The following is a 22,172-nucleotide window of genomic DNA, read 5'->3' as shown; positions in this document are numbered from 1 at the left end:
CAGTTCAGTTGCTAATGTTTTAGGTAAAATAATTTTGATAACTACTACAAAAATATTAAAATTACTAATGTAACAGACAGGAATAACAGAAATGAAGTGAAATCAAGACTTGCTTTAATTAATTATTCCTGAATTCTGCGTGTTATATTTCATGATAATTTTAGCAAATTCCTTCAGGTTCCACAATGCTCTGCTAAGAAATCAATTATTTGTCAGTTAAAATACTAATATTGAATAATAAAATGTTTTCTAAATGTCGCGCCAAGAATGTGGACACGCATTGCTTATATGAAAACAAATGTTCTACGTTGTAGTTTTCTTTTAAAATTAATCATTCATTGAGGATTATGGGGCGTTATTTTTGTTTTTCATAATGCTGAAATAAATGTTTATTCTGTTTTAAGAGTAATTAGCTAGTAGCTATTCTTTAAAAAAGAATAACTCTGTTGGACGTTTTAATATACAATTTTTTTGAATATGACCCAATTGCTGATTATAAATAGTTAATAGATGCAGATTGCAGAATATAATAAATCTTCTGCTACACTATTACATTTTGCTCAAACTCAAGTAATGTCCAATGTTGTGAACGCTAGAGAGTAAAGTCCATTAAGCATAGCTATTATAGTTCCTATGATTGATGATAAATGACCTTTCAAAGAAGACTATTTCAGGAATGAATCCGCAACATAAAATGAACACTACACAACATGAGAATATTACAAATGGCAGTTTGAAAACGACTTTCTGAAAGAGAGAAAACTTGGTTGAAAGTTTGTTGATTTTAAATAAAAATATCATATTAGTTGCTTGTCTTGTGGTTAAAGCATCTTCTTCTCGAGTACAAGTGCAAGTTTTCAATTCCAACTCTGGCATTTTTTATGCTATATATGTACTTTAAGTGGACACCAATGACTGGATAGAATATAAGAAAAAATATGACAAAACCGAGACGTGTCTGAAATCACCAATCGGCCTAAAACCTATATCTATACGAAAAGAGGCCTACACCCTACAGTAAAACAGTGAAAAAACTATGATGATGATCACGAGTTTGTAGGTTTGTACAATCCATCTAATTTTACACACCACGATGTAGTATTTCTGGATTAAGTAAACATTTTGATATCGTGATTTCTGAACGTAGTATAATCTAGCCGCGTAATAAATGCTACATCCGTATAGCATAAATCAATAAAATGTAAATAATATCACAAAGTCTAGGTCAGCGTCGGATATTTTCAGATGTACACTTATAGAATTCTGTTCACGGACAATCGTTTGAAATGAAAAATTGTGTCGAGTTTTCAATTTTGTACTAACTTTAGAATTTAGAAATTATATCGTATGTTATTCGTACTAGCTTTGGGAGTTAGTTTGAAATTGTATCATATTATGTAACAGGACATGAGTCTTAATGCTTTACAAAGTGTTAGTTTCTGGGTCTATTCAATTGTTAGAACGTTTACACAATGCCATGCAACTAAATTTATTTTAGGCGCTTAATATAAGTCACTGAAATGGTTTACAATAAAATAAAAATCCTGTTGTTCTAAATTAAAACTACCTCTACTCATACATTTCCTAAATAGCTTCGAAAATGTACACATTTCCTAGAAGCTGTATACAATTCCTAGACTTTATACATTTCCGGTAACAAATACATTAGAACTTATTGTTAAATACATATTATACCATATATGTATTTTTTCTCACTTTTGTTATGTAAATCAAAGGGCTGTGTTATTCCTTTCCCTTTTGCTCGTCAATATAATAATATATTATACATGAAAGAGAATACATAATTAAAGTCAGCTTTAATTAAAACTGCCTGCTCAATTCTATTAATTATGAGAGACCATGACTAATTAGTTAATTCAAATACTAATTTAATTAGTGAAAGTAATGTTATAGTAATGGAAATTATTTAAGTTCTAGTTCGCCTAGAAAAGGTCTGTTAAAATTCCTATTCCTTATTAATATATTCATAAACTTACGAAACTATTTAAAAAGAAAATGTATTCTTGAACTATCTTTTACGCAGCACTTATTTGATTCCATTAACGGGATTAAAAATTTTAGTAATTTGTGTAAACCTTTTTGTAAGACGTAGATTTTTGGCCGATAGTTTGATTGGGTTCATAAAACAGTACGGAGATGAATGTTAGTTCACGCATCATGTACCTAGAATGTACGTAGATTAGGCGATCAACCAGTATCAGACCGACTTAGGCCCAAATACACTGACAAAAACGTCAGATATCTTAAAACTGCTGTTTATTATGGATTTTAATAATTACAAACGTTAATGTTGTTGGTAAACTTGAACCTGAAAAGTTAGTTTCGAATCTCCTTCAAAATAAGCTATAATCCAACCGATGTGTGTGATGGTTGATCCATTTTTTTATTAATAAGGAGTACTGCTCTAAGAAGTACATAATATTTTACTTTTCCTTGGATGGTCTTCACTGATTTACCGAGTAATAAAATATTCGTCTAAAGCTACTTTATTGCGTACTTACTATCGTGAATGAAGCCTCTATATGAGGGTTTTATAAAGAAGTATTGTACTGTTATGTTACACATTTTTTCCTTTTCCTTAGATATTTCTTTTATATGAAAGAGAGATTTTTTTTCTGTAGGTGTACGTAATATTAGTTTTACGACTTTTGTCATTTCATTTCATTAGGTTGGAGTAAATAAGACTAGCTCTTGAGATTTACGAAGAATTTTCAATTTGAGACAATACCGGTCTGAACTGAACAGGTATATGTGTCTTGTGGAGAGGTATAAAATGTGAAATGAAATAGGTACGTTTATATTTTGTCCTATGTGGTTTAGAAAAAAACGCATTATACTTACAGAGTGTACTTATAATTTGGGCATAAACAAGATCGTTTCCCAACTTTTTTATTTCAGAACATTGGGGTATCTTTTTAATATCTGTATTTTTCGATAATACCGTTCAGTTCTCTAAGAAGAATTCAAAAAAAAATACAACGATATTTTGTCCGTCTGCCTATTCGACATAATAAAACTACCATAATAATACCGAAGAAAACAATATCTTAGTATTCTTTAACTACTTACCCAATTGCACTAGCTCCAACCGTTTATCAGTGACAAAATGCCAGGGAAACGCTTTGCAGAAGCTGGCAACCCCGATTCTTAAATCCGTGACCTTCGTGGAAGTGGCAATGCATGATGCCTCTGACTGCTCACAGTCACTGTCTTTTGACTTCTGATGTAGGGGCACTGCGTTTATTTCGTACCTAGGACAGAAAAAAGATTATTCATCTGCCTAACCTTTTCACAATTATGTTGGAGTCGGACTAAAGTGATTATGCAGCTGATTTCGTTGTTTCAGCTGTGATTTTTCATGGCGCATCTGCGTATCTGATCAAACCTAAAAGCGACTTGTAGGTACATTTCTCGGATATTCGAAGACCTCAAAGAAGGCGTGTTCATGTGTCTTTTATTAGGAATTCGTCCAAAACAAGGTTTAACCAGTTTCCTAGCAATTCTAGAAAATTCAAATTTAGAATACACTCTCACGCATGCTTGGCTAACCTTTTTGACGCTAGTAACATACTACAGCTATTAAAACCCTATGAAATATACCAAAATCCCTAAAACCTAGATTTCGCATAGGTGCGTTTTTGGAAAAGAGTATATAAACAAAAGCCAATCAATCATACACTTAACCAGGCAATCAACATTTCTCACTGACAAAATTAATAAAAAAAAATACTTTAAAAGACTTTTTCTCGCAAAACCCTGAACAAAAGATTGATATAAAGTATATGAGCGATATTTCTCCTATAAAATAAAGGTCAGTAGCAGTTTCCATACAAAGTTTCCGAAGCAATTAAAAGGGTATCGGTTTTCTAATGGAAGTTGATTGAAGTAAGAAAGTCAAATATTAATTAATTTCCAAGTTTGTAAAGATGACTCATTATTCGCTTGCAACTGATATTTTTTATGCTGTAGTATTTTATAGACGGACCTTTTTTACTTGCTCTATGGCAATCGACCTATAGCAATATCTACAAAAGTGATTAGTCTTTATTACCTAACGACTTTTGTAATATATCAAAACCAACGTTTTATATTTGCAGAGAAAAACTTACGTTCATATTGCGATGGGATAATTATTTATTCAATAAAAATCCCGGATACAAACGTATTTAAAATTAAAGGTTGAAGCTTAAAGGAGAGATTTTTTGATTATATTTTACACCTCAATTTTTATAAGATTGCATCTGTGTCGGAGTGTGTGTACATGCTTTACACTGTTTTTTTTTATTCCTGAAACCAACCTTACATCTAAGGTTATACTCACTTAAATCTCCTAGGATCGTTAGTATAGCTGGTCAGTCTTATATCTGTCTGTGTGTCATACAGCAGTCTAGCTATTGACTTCAAGCTGCCGACTAGTATGTATGCCACGGGTTCGCTCTCTGTGGTCAGATGGAGTTGGATTTTACCCTCTTGTGATGTAGTACACACGAAATTCGCTTCGTACTCCATTGTTTCGTCTTTAAGTACGTCATCCTGTGGAAATAGAATGGAATTATGATTTTTGTAAAGTAATTATTCTTTTGAAAATGATTAATAACAGTGTAGTAAGTAGGCTTTAAGAAGAATAAAATATTACGTTCTGACCCTTTAATTATGTAACTCTAAAGTTAACCATTTGTCGGCTCACGCGTGCGAGGTGGTGGTTCGTTCATATTGTTTTGACTATTATGAAGTGAATAGTAGCCAACTTCGGACAAGCAAAGCTTCTCGAGAATATCTGAACTATTACGAAAGGAGTTGAATGGCAAACTTCAGAATTGCTATTACAAATTATGTAGCGTGAAGTTGTTTGCAGTTTAAAATTTCAAAAAATTGCTTCTGTACTATCTTTAAATCATTCTGCAATTTCAAACTAGGGACAGTGGTTTTATCTGAATTTTAGTTGCAATGCGTATCATGGAAGATCTGTATATGGGATGCAACATACTACCAGGAAATACATCTAATACTTAGATGAAATAGATACAGTACATTAAACTGCACTCACCTGATCATGTAACACATCATGCACGCTGTCTAAAGTAGTGAGAAATTCAGTCAAATTTGTGCCTAAACATTTAAAAGCTCTCTCCAATCGACAGTTGTGGGAGAACGCCGTTAATATTAAATATTCCCCTAATTTTGCCATAAAGTCCTTAGTGCTTACACCTGTAACAAGTAATAGACAATTAAGTACAATATACGACTTATAATAAAACTTATTTTATGCTTATCGTATGGGTGGTTTCGTGAAATGTAATTTAGAATTTCATAGCTCCTCTAAAGTGGTTTGAGAGCAATAGTCCCGTTAAGCTATGAAAAATAGATTAATAAATGTTTGAAGGTCATAAAGTGAGGTTTGATAGTTCGATTATAAAGTTTTGTAGATGAAATAATATTGTTCGTATAAAAATGAATAAATGACGTAGAGAATTTAATAGATATGAACTACCAGTTTGGATCTATGGATTTTAGATCTATGGACAATCTGTGACAACATCTAAATTGGCATCACAACGCATTCATACCTATTAAGTTTTGGTTCATTTTTATAATTTTATAGTTCATTTTTGTAGTTTTTAAGTGTAATGCCTAAGCTAACGCAAATAAACACAAAATGGAATGAGACGAATAAAATGACACCTGAAGTTAAAAGTAAGAACATGATACAAGTAGGTAAATTGAAAACCTTTGAAAAGAGGATTAGAATTCTAACAACTGAATCGTAAATAATCGAAATGAACTCGAATTTCAACTTGACAAATATAGCGTTTCGACAGTACTACGGAAATTGCTATTGTTCAATCAACAATGAGCCAACAATATTGGTTTCCTTATCAACTGTTTCGACAAAATGGGGTTGGTCTGCGTTCGATGTAATGCTGACACATTTTAATTATCTTTCATCGTTTTGTTTATTATTGGTGTTTAATTAAATTATGGTGATTTTATGCTTAACCGCTTTACTGTCCATGATGCAGATACAATAGTTAAATAATCGGTGTGTTTCACATATGATGGGACAGGAAAGTTATTAATGTTGGCTTTTGGGCTTGTAATATTAGTGTATTGTGATTTCTTGATAGTGAGCAGACTTAAATATATTTTTGTAATATTGGAACATATGTTTACATGATTGGCTATAACTTCTACAAGACTATTTTCTTAGTTCAATCTTACAAAGTTTTACGTAACGATGTTACCTACTATGTTCTTTCACACTCTAAATTTCACTACTAAACAGAGTATTGAAATAAATAAAGCCGTCATTATTAAGATATGATTCAATAAAATGACATCTTTAATATTTTCAAAACTTAAATTTTATTCACTATTGAAGCTCGGTTTTAATTTAATCTCTTGATGAATAAAACTATATACCTTATTTTTATAAAAAAAGCTAACCATTAAAATTGATACCAGTATTAAATAAAAAAGAAACCCTATAATGAGCTGTAACTGACGTACTTCATCGCCTAGTTAGCCATTACCCACACAACGGTTATGTGAAACTGTAATTGATCAATTTACGTTAAATCACTATAATCTATCTTGTCTATGGAGCAGTGGGAGTAATGACATTATTCATGTCACCCAGCTGTTAAAATTATTATCGTTACATTGAAAATTAACTTTGTCAATCCAGTTTTTATATTGTTTTATTCTTTTTCAACATCGTAAACAAAATCGTGTGAAAAAAAATCTCTTTTTTTTCGTATAAAATATTCAACTTGTCTAAGTTAGAACGCCTATTTATTTATATTAAATCTTCCACTTATCTAAGTTGAAAAGGACATTCTTTACTATTCAAATCCATCTGTTTTCTTTCTTCAATCTGTCAGATTTTCGACCCAAAAATCTTTTCGTAAAAAAGAAAAATAGCATTTGAACTGTCATACTGTCAGTCATTTACGTCGAGCTGTGAATCTCGGTTTCACGTTGACATAGTGCTACTCCAAAGAGGAGCAAACAGTTAGGTTTGTTACAAAGCAAACTTTTACTAGCATTGAATGACGTCACAGGTCGGTCCCGTGACGTCATGGTGTTTGAAAATCGAAGCTCTGTGTTCCATTGTTCTGACGTTTGAATTTTTTATTGTTTTTTTTTTTCGATGAATGTGTGCAAAAAGGATCTATTGTTTTTTGGTACATTTTTTGTAAAAGGGTGTGGTTGTTCATAGAGTTTGTTAGACTGCTTTTCCAGTATTTGTAATAATATTACTATTTTAACAGCACTTATTTTTATCTGTGGGATATTTGCAATGAATTAAGACATGAACCGTCTTACCACAAAAACTTTCAAACGTCAGTTTAAGCCTTGTCTAAAAAAATGACAAATTAGGACGTTGACATATGGTTCATTTTGCAGCCACAATTTTTTAGACAACTGTAAAACAGGCGTTAAAGTTTTTGTAGTAAGGCCAGAAGAATTTAAAATCAGCCTAATAAAAAATGACCAATGTTAAATAAGGTGGAACATACAAGTCCAGCATAATATTAGGAACCATGGGATTCCAGGAACTCGCTTAAAGAGCTATAGTATGCCTGAACGACATAATAATATAGGTTATGTTTAATATGCGCCTAACACGCACATCCCATGACATGACAAGAAGCCATATAATTATATTACCTACAACATTAAAACTTGTCACTACCCCAAAATTATATTTATTAACCCTCTACTTAATTTAATTTCGTCACAGAATAGGAAATAATGACAAAGTTTCCCAAAGTTAGGAAAGTCGTGACAGACAGAAAAGTTACGAACAAGGGCGGAGAAATAGCTGTCAACAGTTTTGGAAATATATGATGTCAGAATGATTTCGTGTAACAAAGTTAATTTCTAACTTTACAATTAAATAGTTAATATTAACTGCTGTTTGAAAGACTTTACGATATTATCCATCGACTTGAAAAAGTCTTGAGTCACGCAAAAATAAAAATGTAACACTAAAGTGTCGAGTGACTGCCTCAGTGACCGACTTCTAGAATATTCGTACAATTTATGCACCAATTCCACTTTACAACCTACAAAGAATAAACTAGAAAATAAACTTCTTAGAATAAGTATGTTTATTTACATTTTATTTTGATCACGACGTTATTTCCAGCCATATAAACGTCTTCAAAGAACTTTGTATACAATATTAATGTCTCCATTATTCTAGAACACTGATGGATGCATACTTACTGTCAGTTGCCCGCACCGCGTCGTAAATTTCCTGTAAATATGCGTAATTCCTACAAGTTTTCACATCGTCCGGTAGTCGTCTTCTGTGAACAAAGTGAATATTTTTATATTATGTATTTTTGAGCCAGTTAAACAGGAATGGGTGGTAATAAAATAACAATAAAAAGGGTATGGTTCAATTCTGTTTTATGCTTCGTTTGCTTGTGTTGATATAAATTGATGTATGTATAGGAAATTAATTGATTTTAATTATTCAATTACAAAAATGATGCCTAGCACTTCTATCGAAATTATAGGGAGGAATAAATTGAGTACTATTCACTACTCAACCTTTTTGGCATTAACTGGCCACATATCTGTACTCCAAGTTGATAAACAAACTAAAAAATTAAGAAACTCATACTTAGCAGTCACAATTAGTCTTTACTTCTTCAGTTCAACAATTACAAAAAGTATCTATCAAAATCAAAATCAAAATCTTTTTATTTCACATAGGCCTTTGCAGGCACCTATGAAACGTCACATTAGTTGCACGGTTCCAAAAAGTTGGTCTCATGGAGAAGAACCGGCAAGAAACTCCATAGACACTCTCCATAGACACTCTATCAGAGATAAATACCGCAATTACCAAAACCAGTTAAAAACAAACGCCCAGTTAATACCAAACCATTTAGAACAATTACCAGTCGTTTTGGTAAACAAACAAAACAATAATTCTTGGAACATCTCTTAAGCTGTACACGTTCAATTTAAGTTGTCTCTGCAATTAAATAAATCTTACACGTTTACTTTAATTTGATGTTTTTCGACGGAAATCGTCTTTTGTTTATAAACACGAGTAACAACATAAATGTAACACAATTGAAAATAGATGAAAATGTGCAGGTATACCAACTTCGCAAAGTCACTTAATTATTTGTATAAGCAGTGACAAATGTACTTATGGTATGCCATATTCTAGCTTGTAGCTACCTATTGTATATTTTTTAAATCTATTTTTATGTTATATTTAAAATGTAAAGAATATGTTGCGATAACAATAAAATGAGATAGGTATAACAAATTCTGCAAACGCATTTTTTTAACGAGTATTGAAGGGCAAAATACACGATGTACCAGTAGGTATATCGTAACATCCTGTGTTGGAATTCTTTATAGGAATTCGATATAGTGTAAGATATCATACAGAATTCTCTTTGTCAGTTTATAAATACATACCTACATGAAACCACGAATGATACCCCGAATTAAATAATTTCAATACATTTATTTATTTGTATCAGGCATTTAAGGGCCATATATGTATATAACATTATACATAAGTATTAGTTATCAGTAACAACACATAACAGTGCATTTCCTTGTGAATGTGACGCCACACTGCAATAATTTGGTTACAGTGTAGTGCAGAAATAGTGGGTTAACATAGACCGTTATACACAGTGTACGTGACTAAATAACGACCCTCTCACTAACACAGGAAAAAACTTTCAAAGAATACCAATAGTGGGACATTTTTTTTTTCAAACTGTGGTCACTGCCATAGGAATTTTATTCTGTATTGTGGGAAAATATTTTATTTGTGTGTATAATGTGCGATAGAGAACCACAAATAAAAATAAATTTGAAAAGTTAGATTTCTTATAATACATAGGTACATATATAGTTGCAGACAAAATTACAGTCAATCAAAACACATGTAGGCTGTATAATACTTCCCTTTAATATTATAAATTTCAGCTTTCATATTTAAAAAACAAACAAAAAAAAATTGGTTCGTCAATAATAAAGTTATTTAACTGGCCCAAATTTTGTGCCAGCAAGTGTAACCACCGCCATTAATTCGACAACATCAAAGGACCTTTAACCTAATCGCCAACAATTTGTGCCAAAGCAGTGCCAACATCACTGTTGGTGACAAATATCGTGATTCAAAGCCGACAAACAGTATTTACAGTTAATTGCATGAAAACAGAATCACAATATTACTCACACAAATTTGGGCGTAGTTTTACTTTTGTAGATCCTCATAAAGAACCTGGCTATATTTACCCAGATTTGTTTAGACTGGCGGTCGACCCTGGTATAGGTATAAAATTATTACAAGTGATAGTCAATAATAGCGATTAAAAGGCGCTCAAAAAACAAATGTGTGTCAAAAATATTATTGGGAAAAAATATATAAAAAAACTAGCTGTACCTATATTTCAGTATCATGTATATTTTTCCGTTAGTCAGAAATGTCATTTTCACTTAATGTTAAAAGCTATTTTAATACAAAAGTAGGTAATGAACCCTGACCCAAAAACCTGGCACTTAAGTGTAAAACGTTATTAAGATCACACGCAATTCCAGTCACTAGCTATACTCAGGTACAAAGCAAAATAATAATTATAGAACAACTATTATAGTTAACTTTGATTTAGATTGATGTAAATTTTAGCTAGTTTTGTTGATTATAAGGCTATATAAAGCATTATTGTGGTGTGTTTCAAGTGATTTCTAGTGGTTTTGCCCACGCTTTGAGGGAACTACATCGGGAATATGAATATAGAATTTAGAACGTAACTAAGTAGTTATTCATGCAATTTATGGTTTTTAACTACATATTCAACTTTTAATTCTCACCGCCTACCTACTAATAACTATCTACTTAAACTAAAAGTGCCAAAGAGCATTTATTTGTTTGTTACATTTTTACGCCAAAACCGATTGAGATCATATAATTATCTATTTGGCAAAGAAAAAGATGAAACGTTTGAGATGCATATAGACAATATATAATAAAATACAGTTTAATAACAAGCCTGTATGTTTTTCTTTTTCTTCTAACTCAATAATTTGTGTGTATGTTACCGAACAATGTGCAAGCTCAATAAATGAATTTTGTTTTCCTTTTAATTTAATATAGGCTGCTTGATTACAGATGTCGGACGCAGTACCTTCGGGACGCAAACAGGGGTAAGTAAAATGTAGTATAAGTGTAAAATAAAATAGTAAACTTACAAACAATTGTATTTGTCATAATGTTCCGCTTGATTTTTGGTTAATGCTGTAACCGCTGCGTGGAGACACTCGTTCTGCAACAAAACAAATTAAACGTTTATTTTTTCATCAAGACTATATTGCAATGTGATATACAGGGTTGCTTGTAAGTAGAGCGCATTCTTTCATGAGGTGATAGTATAGGTCAAATTTGACCATGGGATTTGATTGGATACACTGGGCAAAAGTTAACCCTTTTCAAGATAATCGAACTTCAAGATTTTTTCATAATAAGTCGTCTAGGTACCCGTATAATTTTTTATTATTAGTTAAAAGTCTCGTTTTTGTCCGACAACATGTGCCGATTTTATTCGTTCCAAAATCAAAATAACCCTTTGTCTTTCCTTACATGTCTATTGTCTATCAAATTTCCAACATTATTAATAGACAAGGCTTTACAAATAATTCCAAGCCATCCCTTTTGGTTCTATGCTCCGATGCGTAAAAGGGCCAATTTCCCTAGATATTCTTACGAGGCGTGGTGCCCATACACTCGCAGCTTAAATGCGGTTTCTTGATGAATAGTTTGTGGTAAGACAATGGACGCCATAATTCCACTTAGTTTTGCAGTGTGATTTATTTTAGTTTTAATGTTGTTGGTATTTTAGTTTTAGTTAGTTTTCTCCTTCATTTTGAGCTTGTGTCAAAATACTGAAGAGTATTTTAACGAGAAGTTAAAGGCATGAGATTAAAAATCTTTTGATTCTTTAAATTGGTGATTAATGCTCAATCCTTCTCCGTGTGAGAAGAGGCCTGTGCCCAGCAGTGGGACGATAAATAGGCTGTAACTAACTTGATTCTTTAAATATCTAAACTTGCCTTTGACATTGACCTAATTTTTTTTTCATAAAAACACTTCTCTAAATTTAGTACAATTATGTACTCATTATTTATGACGCGGAGTGTAAAGTAACAAAAGATATCATAGTTCACATAACAATGTCCTTCAAAAACAGGTTAAGAATCTTATACTGAATTTCTTATTAAGTTTTAAAAAATCTTCAATCTTCAATCAAAATATCACTATCCTGTATGATATTCTTACTGAAAGCAAATACCGATATCAATCACTAAGAAAACACTACATCTTAACCCCAATAAAACCATACTTCAACCTTCTTTGAAACTACCTCATTCATATACCAGTGGATACGCTATTGATATTTTCAGAGGCTTGCAACCCTGCATATATGCTATATAGGGCTTCTCGGCCTTACTAGTCGGCTTACCGTCTCTGCTGATCCGGTTAACACCTGATCTAATTCTGTGAGAACGGATATTTTGACGTGTAATATGTGTATTTAGACTACAGGTTTTAATAATCCTGGAAGTGGAGAAAATTTTGTAATTTGGCAGGCCCCTTTTGTTTTAACTTGTATGTGCTAAAAACAAAAACAAACTCAATCAAATACATTTTGCTGGAGATCACGTATTTGGAAATATATATAATTTTCTTTGCATATTATGCTTTTGGCTTATTTTATTGACACGCAAGAAGTAGGTGTAATATTTAACTAATTGACAATAACATTATGGTTTTATTTATTAGAAAGCCCTTAGCATGTGTTGGATCTATCAATTGAAAGAGTAATTCAAAAAACAAGTAACCCAGTGTTACGGAACATTTTGACAAATAAAAACCCGGTAACACTGGTGAATATTGGCACTGAACACAGATACTTATGTATGCTCAACAGTCGGAAACTACTTAACTGAGAAGAAACAATAATATATAGGTACCTAAACGAATATTGTAACATTTTAAAAATAGCGGTTTAACGGTTTTTTTCTTGAACATCTTGTTTGTCTTGATATAAGTTTTCTGAGGGTCTTAAAAGCCTCTCTCATATCTAAGCTATTTATTACACTTTTACTTGGACAAAAAAATGTTAGAGGATATTTTCTTTTGATACAAACGATGACATCTGAAACCTCGTGACAGATTTTTTTCTGCGCAGAATATGTCGCGACAAAATCTACTAGTGTAAAAACGCAATAATATAGTAAATACTAGCGTTAACCCTGCGGTTTCACACGCATTCCATGGGAACTACTGCCCGTACTGGGATAAAATATAGCGTATGTTACTCGGAAAGAGTGTAGCTTTCCAACAGTGAAAGAATTTTTCAAACAAAATGATGTTTCCTCTTTATGAACTAAGTATACCTAGATTGGTATTTATATTATGAAGAAAAAACAGTTAGCAACAAGTATTTACTGACTGACAAAGTTCAATGATCTAAAATCAAACTTCAAACTCTAATTCCTGGTATCCAAAAATAAAATGATCAAAGCAGAAACAAATTACTTGAAAGGCCATTCAATGGTAGGCTTTTATCAAATAAATTAAAAACTTTCAGACAGTGAAATCAGTGTAATAAAGCGAATCAATCAAGATAAGTTACCGAGCTAAATTAATTGGTAGATTTTCGCTGTCGACGATCCCATTCATAAACAATAAAAGGTATTTTATTTGCTTTTATTTTGTTTTATTGAAATTAATTAGAGAAGAGCTTTTATTTTATTGTTATCTGATTGTTGTAATTAACCTCTTGTATGTCACTTATTATGAAAGAATTGAAAATCAATCGTGTACCTATCGTGTATATCTGCGTTACAACATACAATGGAATAATTCCTAGTTTTTGGTGAATAGCATCTTCAGGCATTCATCTTCTCCTTCTCATTCTTCATGAAACGATAATGAAAATAAATGATAACTTCTATGAAATTGGTTCAAATCTTTGACACGAAAACCGCTCGATCGCCAGTCCACGCGTACACCGCTACGACAGAATCCGAATCGCCTATGTTGTATGCGAAGGACAAAAACATTAAATCTAATTTAATTAATACTGCCAGCTTTTTGAAAGTGCTCCCGATATACTGAGATGGGGACGAATATTTCAACGCCTTTTATATTTCATGTTAATACTTTATTAAAATTTATTATTTTCAGAAATAAGTAGGTTGGTAATCTAGTTCCATCAGGAATTCGAGTAACTTATAACTAACAATCCAAACACGCTTACACTCACTCGGTCGACTATTCGCTCCGTATTTGATATTCATACGTCTGCGCTGGTCGTTGCAAATGGATATCAGCCTACAGAGAAATTGCTGGCACCAGCTCAGGGGAATTAAGTCAATCCAGTGACATACTTAATCCAACCGTAAAGGTAACGCTAGCTATGAAGACCTGAATATTTACATAAGTACAATAAACATTTAGGTATATGGTGTATTTTTCCAAATTAATGCAATTAGGCATTTTATACATACCTAGAAGGACCCCCCTTCAACCTAAATATAAGTACGTGTCGGGTGCAAGCCATTGATTTTGTTATTAGTAAAGCATTTTGTAAGAATTTAAATTCACATCAATCAACATTTTACAATGTTAATACAATCCAATTTGATGTTTTAACTTCTTCAGTGAATTTATTTAGGAAACTATCATAGATGAATTCAATTGCATATCAATGGACCTCTCCTTATTGCCACATAATTTCAAAAATGCGACCTAATTCGGTCTTACAACAAAGAAGCAAAAATATCTTAAAACATTATTCAAAGTTATCTACCCCACTAAGAATAGACTATGATTATAAAGGGGCTTACTTAACTAAAATCACAGTATGTAACACTACACCTTAAGTGAACGCCAAGAGTCAGTGACGTCACAACTAGATGAATGGCGGGAAATTGATCAATATGGCCGCCGTATCGGGTGCCTAATGGGTAGCGTGATAAGTTTGTTTTTATTTCTCTTAGCTAACCCATTTGGGTGCGAGACGTGTTTAATTAATGGAGAATTTGTACTGTGACTTAGTCTTTCTGTAGATTTTTTTTTTAAAGTAGGGAATAAATCTTGGTTTGAAATAAGAAGGAGCAATAAATGATCAATCATGAATGACAATTTTTTCACAAGAAATGGCGTCTCTGGAAGAATTTTAAAGACTGAATGAATCTCTGATTTAATAATCAGGAGTTCGATATTCAGGTTTTGCTAGATATATAGTTTGCACCAAATAACTTTGCATTTCTAAATGAGCTACACCTTAAGTGAACGCCAAGAGTCGGTGACGTCACGGGTAGATGAATGGCGGGAAATTGATCAACATGGCCGCCGTATCGGGTGCCTAATGGGTAGCGTGATAAGTTTGTTTTTATTTCTCTTAGCTAACCCATTTACGTACGAAACGTGTTTAATTGACGGAGAATTTGTTGTGTGACTAAGACTTCCTGTAGATTTTTTTAAAAGTAGGGAGTTAAGAAAACTTGGTTTGAAAGAAAGATCAATAAATGATAAATTAAGAATGTCCATTTTTTCACAAGAAATGGTGTCTCTAGAAGACTGTTATAGACTGAATGAAGCTCAGATTTTATAATCAAGAGTTCGATATCAGGTTTTGCTATATGTACATTTTGCACCAAATAACTTTGCATTTCTAAATGAGCTACACCTTAAGTGAACGCCAAGAGTCGGTGACGTCACAGCTAGATGAATGGCGGGAAATTGGTCAACATGGCCGCCGTATCGGGTGCCTAATGGGTAGCGTGATAAGTTTGTTTTTATTTCTCTTAGCTAACCCTGTAGCTGTTTATTGTCCCATGATGAATAAAATAAAAATAACCCATTTTGGTTACGAAACGTGTTTAATTGCTAGAGAATTTGTAGTGTGATTTAAAAAGGAGGCAGTTAGGTTAAGAACATTTGGTTAGAAAAATAAACAATAAAATGATCAATCAAAAATGACAATTTTTGCACAAAAAGCGACTTCTCTAGTTAATTTTATAGACTGAATAGATACTCAGATTTTAATAAATCAAGAGTTCTATATTCAGGTTTTGTTAGATCTATAGTTTACACCAAATAACTTTGCATTTCTGAGCTACATCTGAAGTGAACGCCAAGAGTCGGTGACGTCACAGCTAGATGAATGGCGGGAAATTGGTCAACATGGCCGCCGTTTCGGGTGCCTAATGGGTAGCGTGATAAGTTTGTTTTTATTTCTCTTAGCTAACCCATTTGGGAGCGAAACGTGTTAAATTGCTAGAGAATTTATACCGTGACTAGCTGTTGCCCGCAACTTCGTCTGCGTGGGCAAGTTTCATACAAACTTTCATCCCCTATTTTATCCCCTTGGGGGTAGAATTGATCAAAATCCTTTCTTAGCGGATGCCTACGTCATAACATCTACCTGCATGCCAAATTTCAGCCCGATCCGTCCAGTGGTTTCAGCTGTGCGTTGATAGATCACTATGTCAGTCAGTCAGTCACCTTTGAGTTTTATATATTTAGATTCATGGTGTGGGATTTTCTGAAGATTTTTTTGAAAGTAGGGTTTCAGGTTAAGAGCACTTAGTTTGAAATGAGAAGGAGCAATAAATGATCAATCAAGAATGTCAAAAATGACTTATGTAAATTCGCGAGAAGTGGCATTACTAGCAGAATTATACTTATACTGAATAAAAGATCAAACTAAATAACCTTGCATTTCTAAATAAGTCATTTTACGCTCGACTCATGCCTTGCATTGCCATGCATTCTTTTGAGATCCGCAGAAACAAATACGAGAAAAGGCAAATGATTAACTTCATAAATGCAAAGTTATTTTGTAACGGTATTAGGGACTGCAGGAAACAGCTAGTATAGCTATGACAATCCTATTAGGTAGATGAATTTCCTGATCCTTTGTCAAAAGCAGACGTGGATGAATGACACAAATAAATAATTTGACAAAATAAATTAAACTTATGAAATATTCTTCATGACAAATAAATCAAATAATACGACAGCTATTTAAGGAACCTTTCTAATTGATGGCTTAAAATGACAAGTGTCCCAGATGAGGCTGATTTCAAATTTAATAAAGCGATGCGATATTTTATATTAAGACACTGACAATGGAGTGATTGAAAGAGATAGTTAAATTGAAAATCTGGTAAGAGAGAAAGAGAAAGGTACGTAGTAATAAGAGGAGAAACCATTTTAATTTAATAAATAGGCAAACTGAGGCGGCGAGGCACTTCAAAGGAAATTTTATTAATTGATGTTCAAGATGTGTTTTATTTATGAACTAACTATAGAGTAAGTTGTATTTTATGAAAAGGCTCCCATTTGTCCCTTGAAAAATTTATCTTGAGAAAAAAAGTCTCAAATACGTAATCTAAATAAAGAGAGATTGTGTATAACAGTGACAGCTGAAAACGAAAAAAATATGCCTACCAAGAAACGCCACAACCTGAAAATTACTTTTCATTTTATTTAAGTTCTTCAAAAAACATTCAGGCTTAAGTATTGTTTTATGTAAAAAACACATTAAGTATAGAAATGACACACTCAAAGACAGAGAAGTATTTGTTTACATACACATGTACGAAGATGTATTTATCTTGAGTAGCAATTACTTTGTGGAATTTAAAGGACATGAAGTCACAAGGAAGGAGCTTGGTACAAGTTAGGAATGAATAGCGGGATATATATTTTTTATGTGGATAGAACTGAACTGAACATCTTATCTTCTTGGCCTGTCAACAGCAAAATGCCTGTAGTCAGCCAGGTCCAGTGTATACGGGTGCATCTGGGTACAAGTGTCTTACATGGAGCGAGAGACTACTTTAACCCAGTTACTAAACGACACCACTAAGTAAGAGGCTGTGAGACCGTTGGCTTCTGACTACTTAAGGCTACGACCTAACGACCACCAAGAATGCATTAATTGATTAGCCATGAACTACAATGAAAAAAACCGGCCAAGTGCGAGTCGGACTCGTGCACGAAGGGTTCCGTAAATTACAGTTAAATCAACCTATCTCAAAAACTATAAGAGATACTTTGATCAAACCAAAAATCGTTGAAAGAGTTAATTAGCATGCATCACCTCTATTTTTTTTAGAATTTTATACCCCGTAGTTATAAAAATAGAGGGGGGGGACATACTTTTTACGACTTTGAGAGCTGATATCTCAAAAACCGTTCACTTTAAGAAAAATGTTTTTTAGAAAACTTTATATCATTTTAAACGACCTTTCCATTGATACCCCACACGGGTATGTACATCGAAAAAAAAAATTTCATCCCTCAGTTACATGTATGGGGGGCCCCACCCCCAATTCTTTTTTTTACTATTTAGTGTCATATTTTTGTAGCGGTTCATACAACACATATTCCCATCAAATTTCATCACTGTAGTACTTATAGTTTCCGAGTAAATCGGCTGTGACAGACGGACAGACGGACAGACGGACATGACGAAACTATAAGGGTTCCGTTTTTGCCATTTTGGCTACGGAACCCTAAAAACCTTACCAAACAAATAAAAACTTGTTATCACATCTCTAGTTATTATGTAGGTGGCAACTGTGGTCAGATGATCGCATTTAACTAGTCCTTTTTGAAATCAATAAAGGAGGACTACATTTAACAGTGAATGCTCTATGGGTGATATGATAAAGCGAAGAATAAATAATATAATCTTTTGTGTGTAAATGTTAAAGTCTTTTCACTTGGACCACCGTCTACACTTCGTTTAAAGGTAACGCGGTAGACATAGTTTTGTAGTACCGGGAATTGCCTCCATCTGTTTAATTACATAACATACGTAAGTTTCAGATGAATCTAACAAGTGCTTTCATTGTTGGCAAGGTAAAATATAAACTTTAGTATAACATAAGTACCTACGTTGAAATTGCCGTTCGTTAGTACGAATTGATAACATGATTATTATTTGCAGTTATTAGTTGTCAAATTACAGACAATTTACAATATACAATTTTAATTTACCTAATAGAGCTGACAACATTTTTTTCCAAGGTCTTGGTGGATGATATCTCACTTGATGTTTATCGTGGCGGTTATACCACCATCAGTCACTCGCTAGAGCCCTGTCCATCTCTCAGTAGGGTGCATCAAGGGCATCACCCAAAAGCTATGTGTAGCGTATATGCAATAGTTATATCGTACTTTATATTGTTATAAATATGTAAATATCTTTGCTTATAAATATAGAATATTGTAAGTAGATAAAAATATACGGATACTAGAGATATTACGGATTAGACAAATGAAGTATAAATAAAAAGGCTATAACTAGATATTGATATCATAATTTGTTGTAGGTAATTGTTTATTCATCTTATCGAATGCAGGTTTATTAACTAACAAGGCCTCCGAGTTTCCCCAAATCAGCCCTACGGTCTCTAACATGAAATTGTAAATTACCAGCCGTATCCATGACAATAAAATTATGTTGTCCTAATATTCAGTCCACGATACCACCTTAACGAAGGAGAGAAGTAAAGATGTAAATATTTGCTGACGTTCCTTAATGTGTACTTAAAGTACGTGCTTCGGTGTTCGAGCGACTCCTAATTTCCGAAATGCGGTCCTATCGCGGTAGCTTGCGCAGCTATGGAATATTTAAACTTCGTTTTATGTTGATGTTATTAATGTTTTGAGTATTAAGATTTGTTTTGTATGGGTATTGGGATATTTTTGGAGTTAGTGTGTTGTTTTGAAAGGAAGATTTTACATAAAGTTTCTACGTATATGCGGAAATTATGTCTGAAAAATCATGCAAAACATGCATGTCATGGGCAAACATTTGAGCTAGTCCAGGTAGGGGGTCGATTTGCCCACTTCATCATTACATTCGTGCAAGTTGCATACATACTCAAAAATATTATTTATAAAAGTCTCGATACGCACTTTCATGCCAGTTTAATTCTTGCGGATTGTCTACTTACTGAATATTGTAAAGACTCTAGACAACTAATCCATTTAATCATCATATCTTCCTTTCAATTGTAAAAAATCTGAAAATAAAAACTGCTGAACCAAAAAAGCTTTAATCAAAAATATGCCGTACATACTACCCACATTTAAGTTACATCAATATCGTTCGGGACCCAAAGCCCCAACTATTTCAATCGAACATTCCTTTGGAAATAGATAAAGTTTTGCTCAAACACACGAGAATAGAATTGGTATCATTTATCAAGGCAATAATTAGTGCACCTGGATTCTATGTAATTTATTATCCTGATTTACGGTAGGTTCCTGATTAAATAAGGAGGTATTAGGTAGTACATCGGTCACAGAGGTGTAAGCCTGATTATGGCAAAGTATGGCTAGTACTAAAACACCCATACTCTTGCAAATAAATGTTTCTGTCTTTCTCTTCTTTTCTTTCCTTCTCTTTATTTTTCTCTTTCCTTTTCTTTCTAAGAATAAATTGTGCTACTACTACACTCTTCTGAAGTGGTAGCGTCAGGAGGTTAGAAAGGAAGCCACCTTCATCAAACCACTCCTCCCTCTGTAGGTGCCAAATGTCGGAATCTTACTGACTAAAATCCACCATGCTCCTTCTCAAGCCATTTATGTTTCATGGCCGGAGTTGTTCCACTCTTCAATCCGTCACCCAGACCAGCTAAATCCAATAGCAAAACCTAAATCTTTTACTCTTCCAACCCAAAGAAGGAAAGACTACTTCCATATTCATAAAATGATATAATAAGATTATTTGTTCGCTTCTATCAAAGATTTTTTACAAAGCCCTTTCACGTCCACGGAGTATTATTTCCATCGCTTTATAATAGTGATTCCGATCAATACTTGGCATAGACAAGACTCAGCTATGAATGATAAGGCAAAGCCTTCAATGAAATCAAAGGAGTCCATTAATCATAGAAGAATATTTGGACTATCGCCTGATAGAATTGGGAAATATGAGTTATAAATAGGGAGGAATAATTTTGGTTAGTCATAATCAGAATGGAGTATACTGAAGTACATAACTTATTTCAAAATACTACCTAATTAATCACCATCCTCCGAGCCTTTTCCCAATCATGTTGGGGTCGGCTTCCAGTCTAACCGGATTCAGCTGAGTACCAGTGCTTTACAAGAAGCGACTGCCTATCTGACCTCCTCAACCCAGTTACCCGGGCAACCTGATACCCCTTGGTTAGACTGGTGTCAGACTTACTGGCTTCTGACTACCCGTAACGACTGCCAAGGATGTTCAATGACAGCCGGGACCTACAGTTTAACGTGCCATCCGAAACACAGCCAATGGTGTCTAAGATATACTTAGAAAGTACATACAAACTTAGAAAAGTTGCATTGGTACTTGCCTGACCTGGGATCGAACCCGCGCCCTCATTATTGAGAGGTTGGTCCTTTACCCACTAGGCCACCACGACTTACTACCTAATTAATATAAAGGAAAAAACATGAAATGAAAATCCTCTTAAACCTTATAATATGCACACATATTAGCACATACAAAGATATACTTGAATCCGGTAAAAAGATATCGTCCATGTTGTGTCTAGGGTAAATGACAGTGCAAATCAAAAATGTGAAAAGGAGTCGTACCATTATAGGTCTAAGTCCCGATTGTGTATAATATTTGAGTAATATTTGCAATAATTTCTACTGTGTCTTAGCAAATACACTAGAAGAAACATTGCGTCCTCCACAGTGCCGCAGACTGGTGGAATATCGCCTAAACTTTAACTCAAACCTCGTTTTCCAATAACAGGCTAAGTTTCCCAAACAACTGCTATTAAAACCTAATTGAAACTATGGTTGAGCGGACCTGTTGCTCATAAATACCATTTAGGTTACCCTTCAGTATCAATTTGAATTCTGTTAGTTTTCCCTACAAAATGTTGGTAAACTAGCGGTTTGACCCGCGTTCTACGAAATAGCTTGTATTATTTTTTGACAGTTGGGATGGCCAAAACAGGGACTAGGTATCATTTACAGAAGAAATCAGTAGTGTTTGAAATATTGCTGCATACAGTCGATTAAAAAAAGCCTTCAACTTAAAGAAATATGAGTATAAATTGAAAGCCTGATAGAC

General features: G+C 33.4%; 1 protein-coding gene across 1 annotated transcript in view; it reads right to left on the bottom strand.

The window, feature by feature from the left end:
• The window catches only part of LOC110373281 (head-specific guanylate cyclase), a 92,981-nt gene that overhangs the window by 29,790 nt on the left and 41,019 nt on the right, over positions 1-22,172 (bottom strand). The window contains exons 3-7 of the mRNA XM_064039460.1: positions 11,260-11,333; positions 8,254-8,336; positions 5,069-5,229; positions 4,343-4,554; positions 3,091-3,272 (exon numbers count right to left, since the gene is read on the bottom strand). Coding sequence (XP_063895530.1) covers positions 3,091-3,272; positions 4,343-4,554; positions 5,069-5,229; positions 8,254-8,336; positions 11,260-11,333 — 712 coding nt within the window. The remainder of the gene's footprint in view (positions 1-3,090; positions 3,273-4,342; positions 4,555-5,068; positions 5,230-8,253; positions 8,337-11,259; positions 11,334-22,172) is intronic.

The sequence above is a fragment of the Helicoverpa armigera genome, chromosome 19, assembly GCF_030705265.1.
Source record: "Helicoverpa armigera isolate CAAS_96S chromosome 19, ASM3070526v1, whole genome shotgun sequence".
Taxonomy (NCBI): domain Eukaryota; kingdom Metazoa; phylum Arthropoda; class Insecta; order Lepidoptera; family Noctuidae; genus Helicoverpa; species Helicoverpa armigera.
The sequence above is the reverse complement of the archived record's forward strand: the minus strand, read 5'-3'. Positions and strand labels throughout refer to the sequence as shown.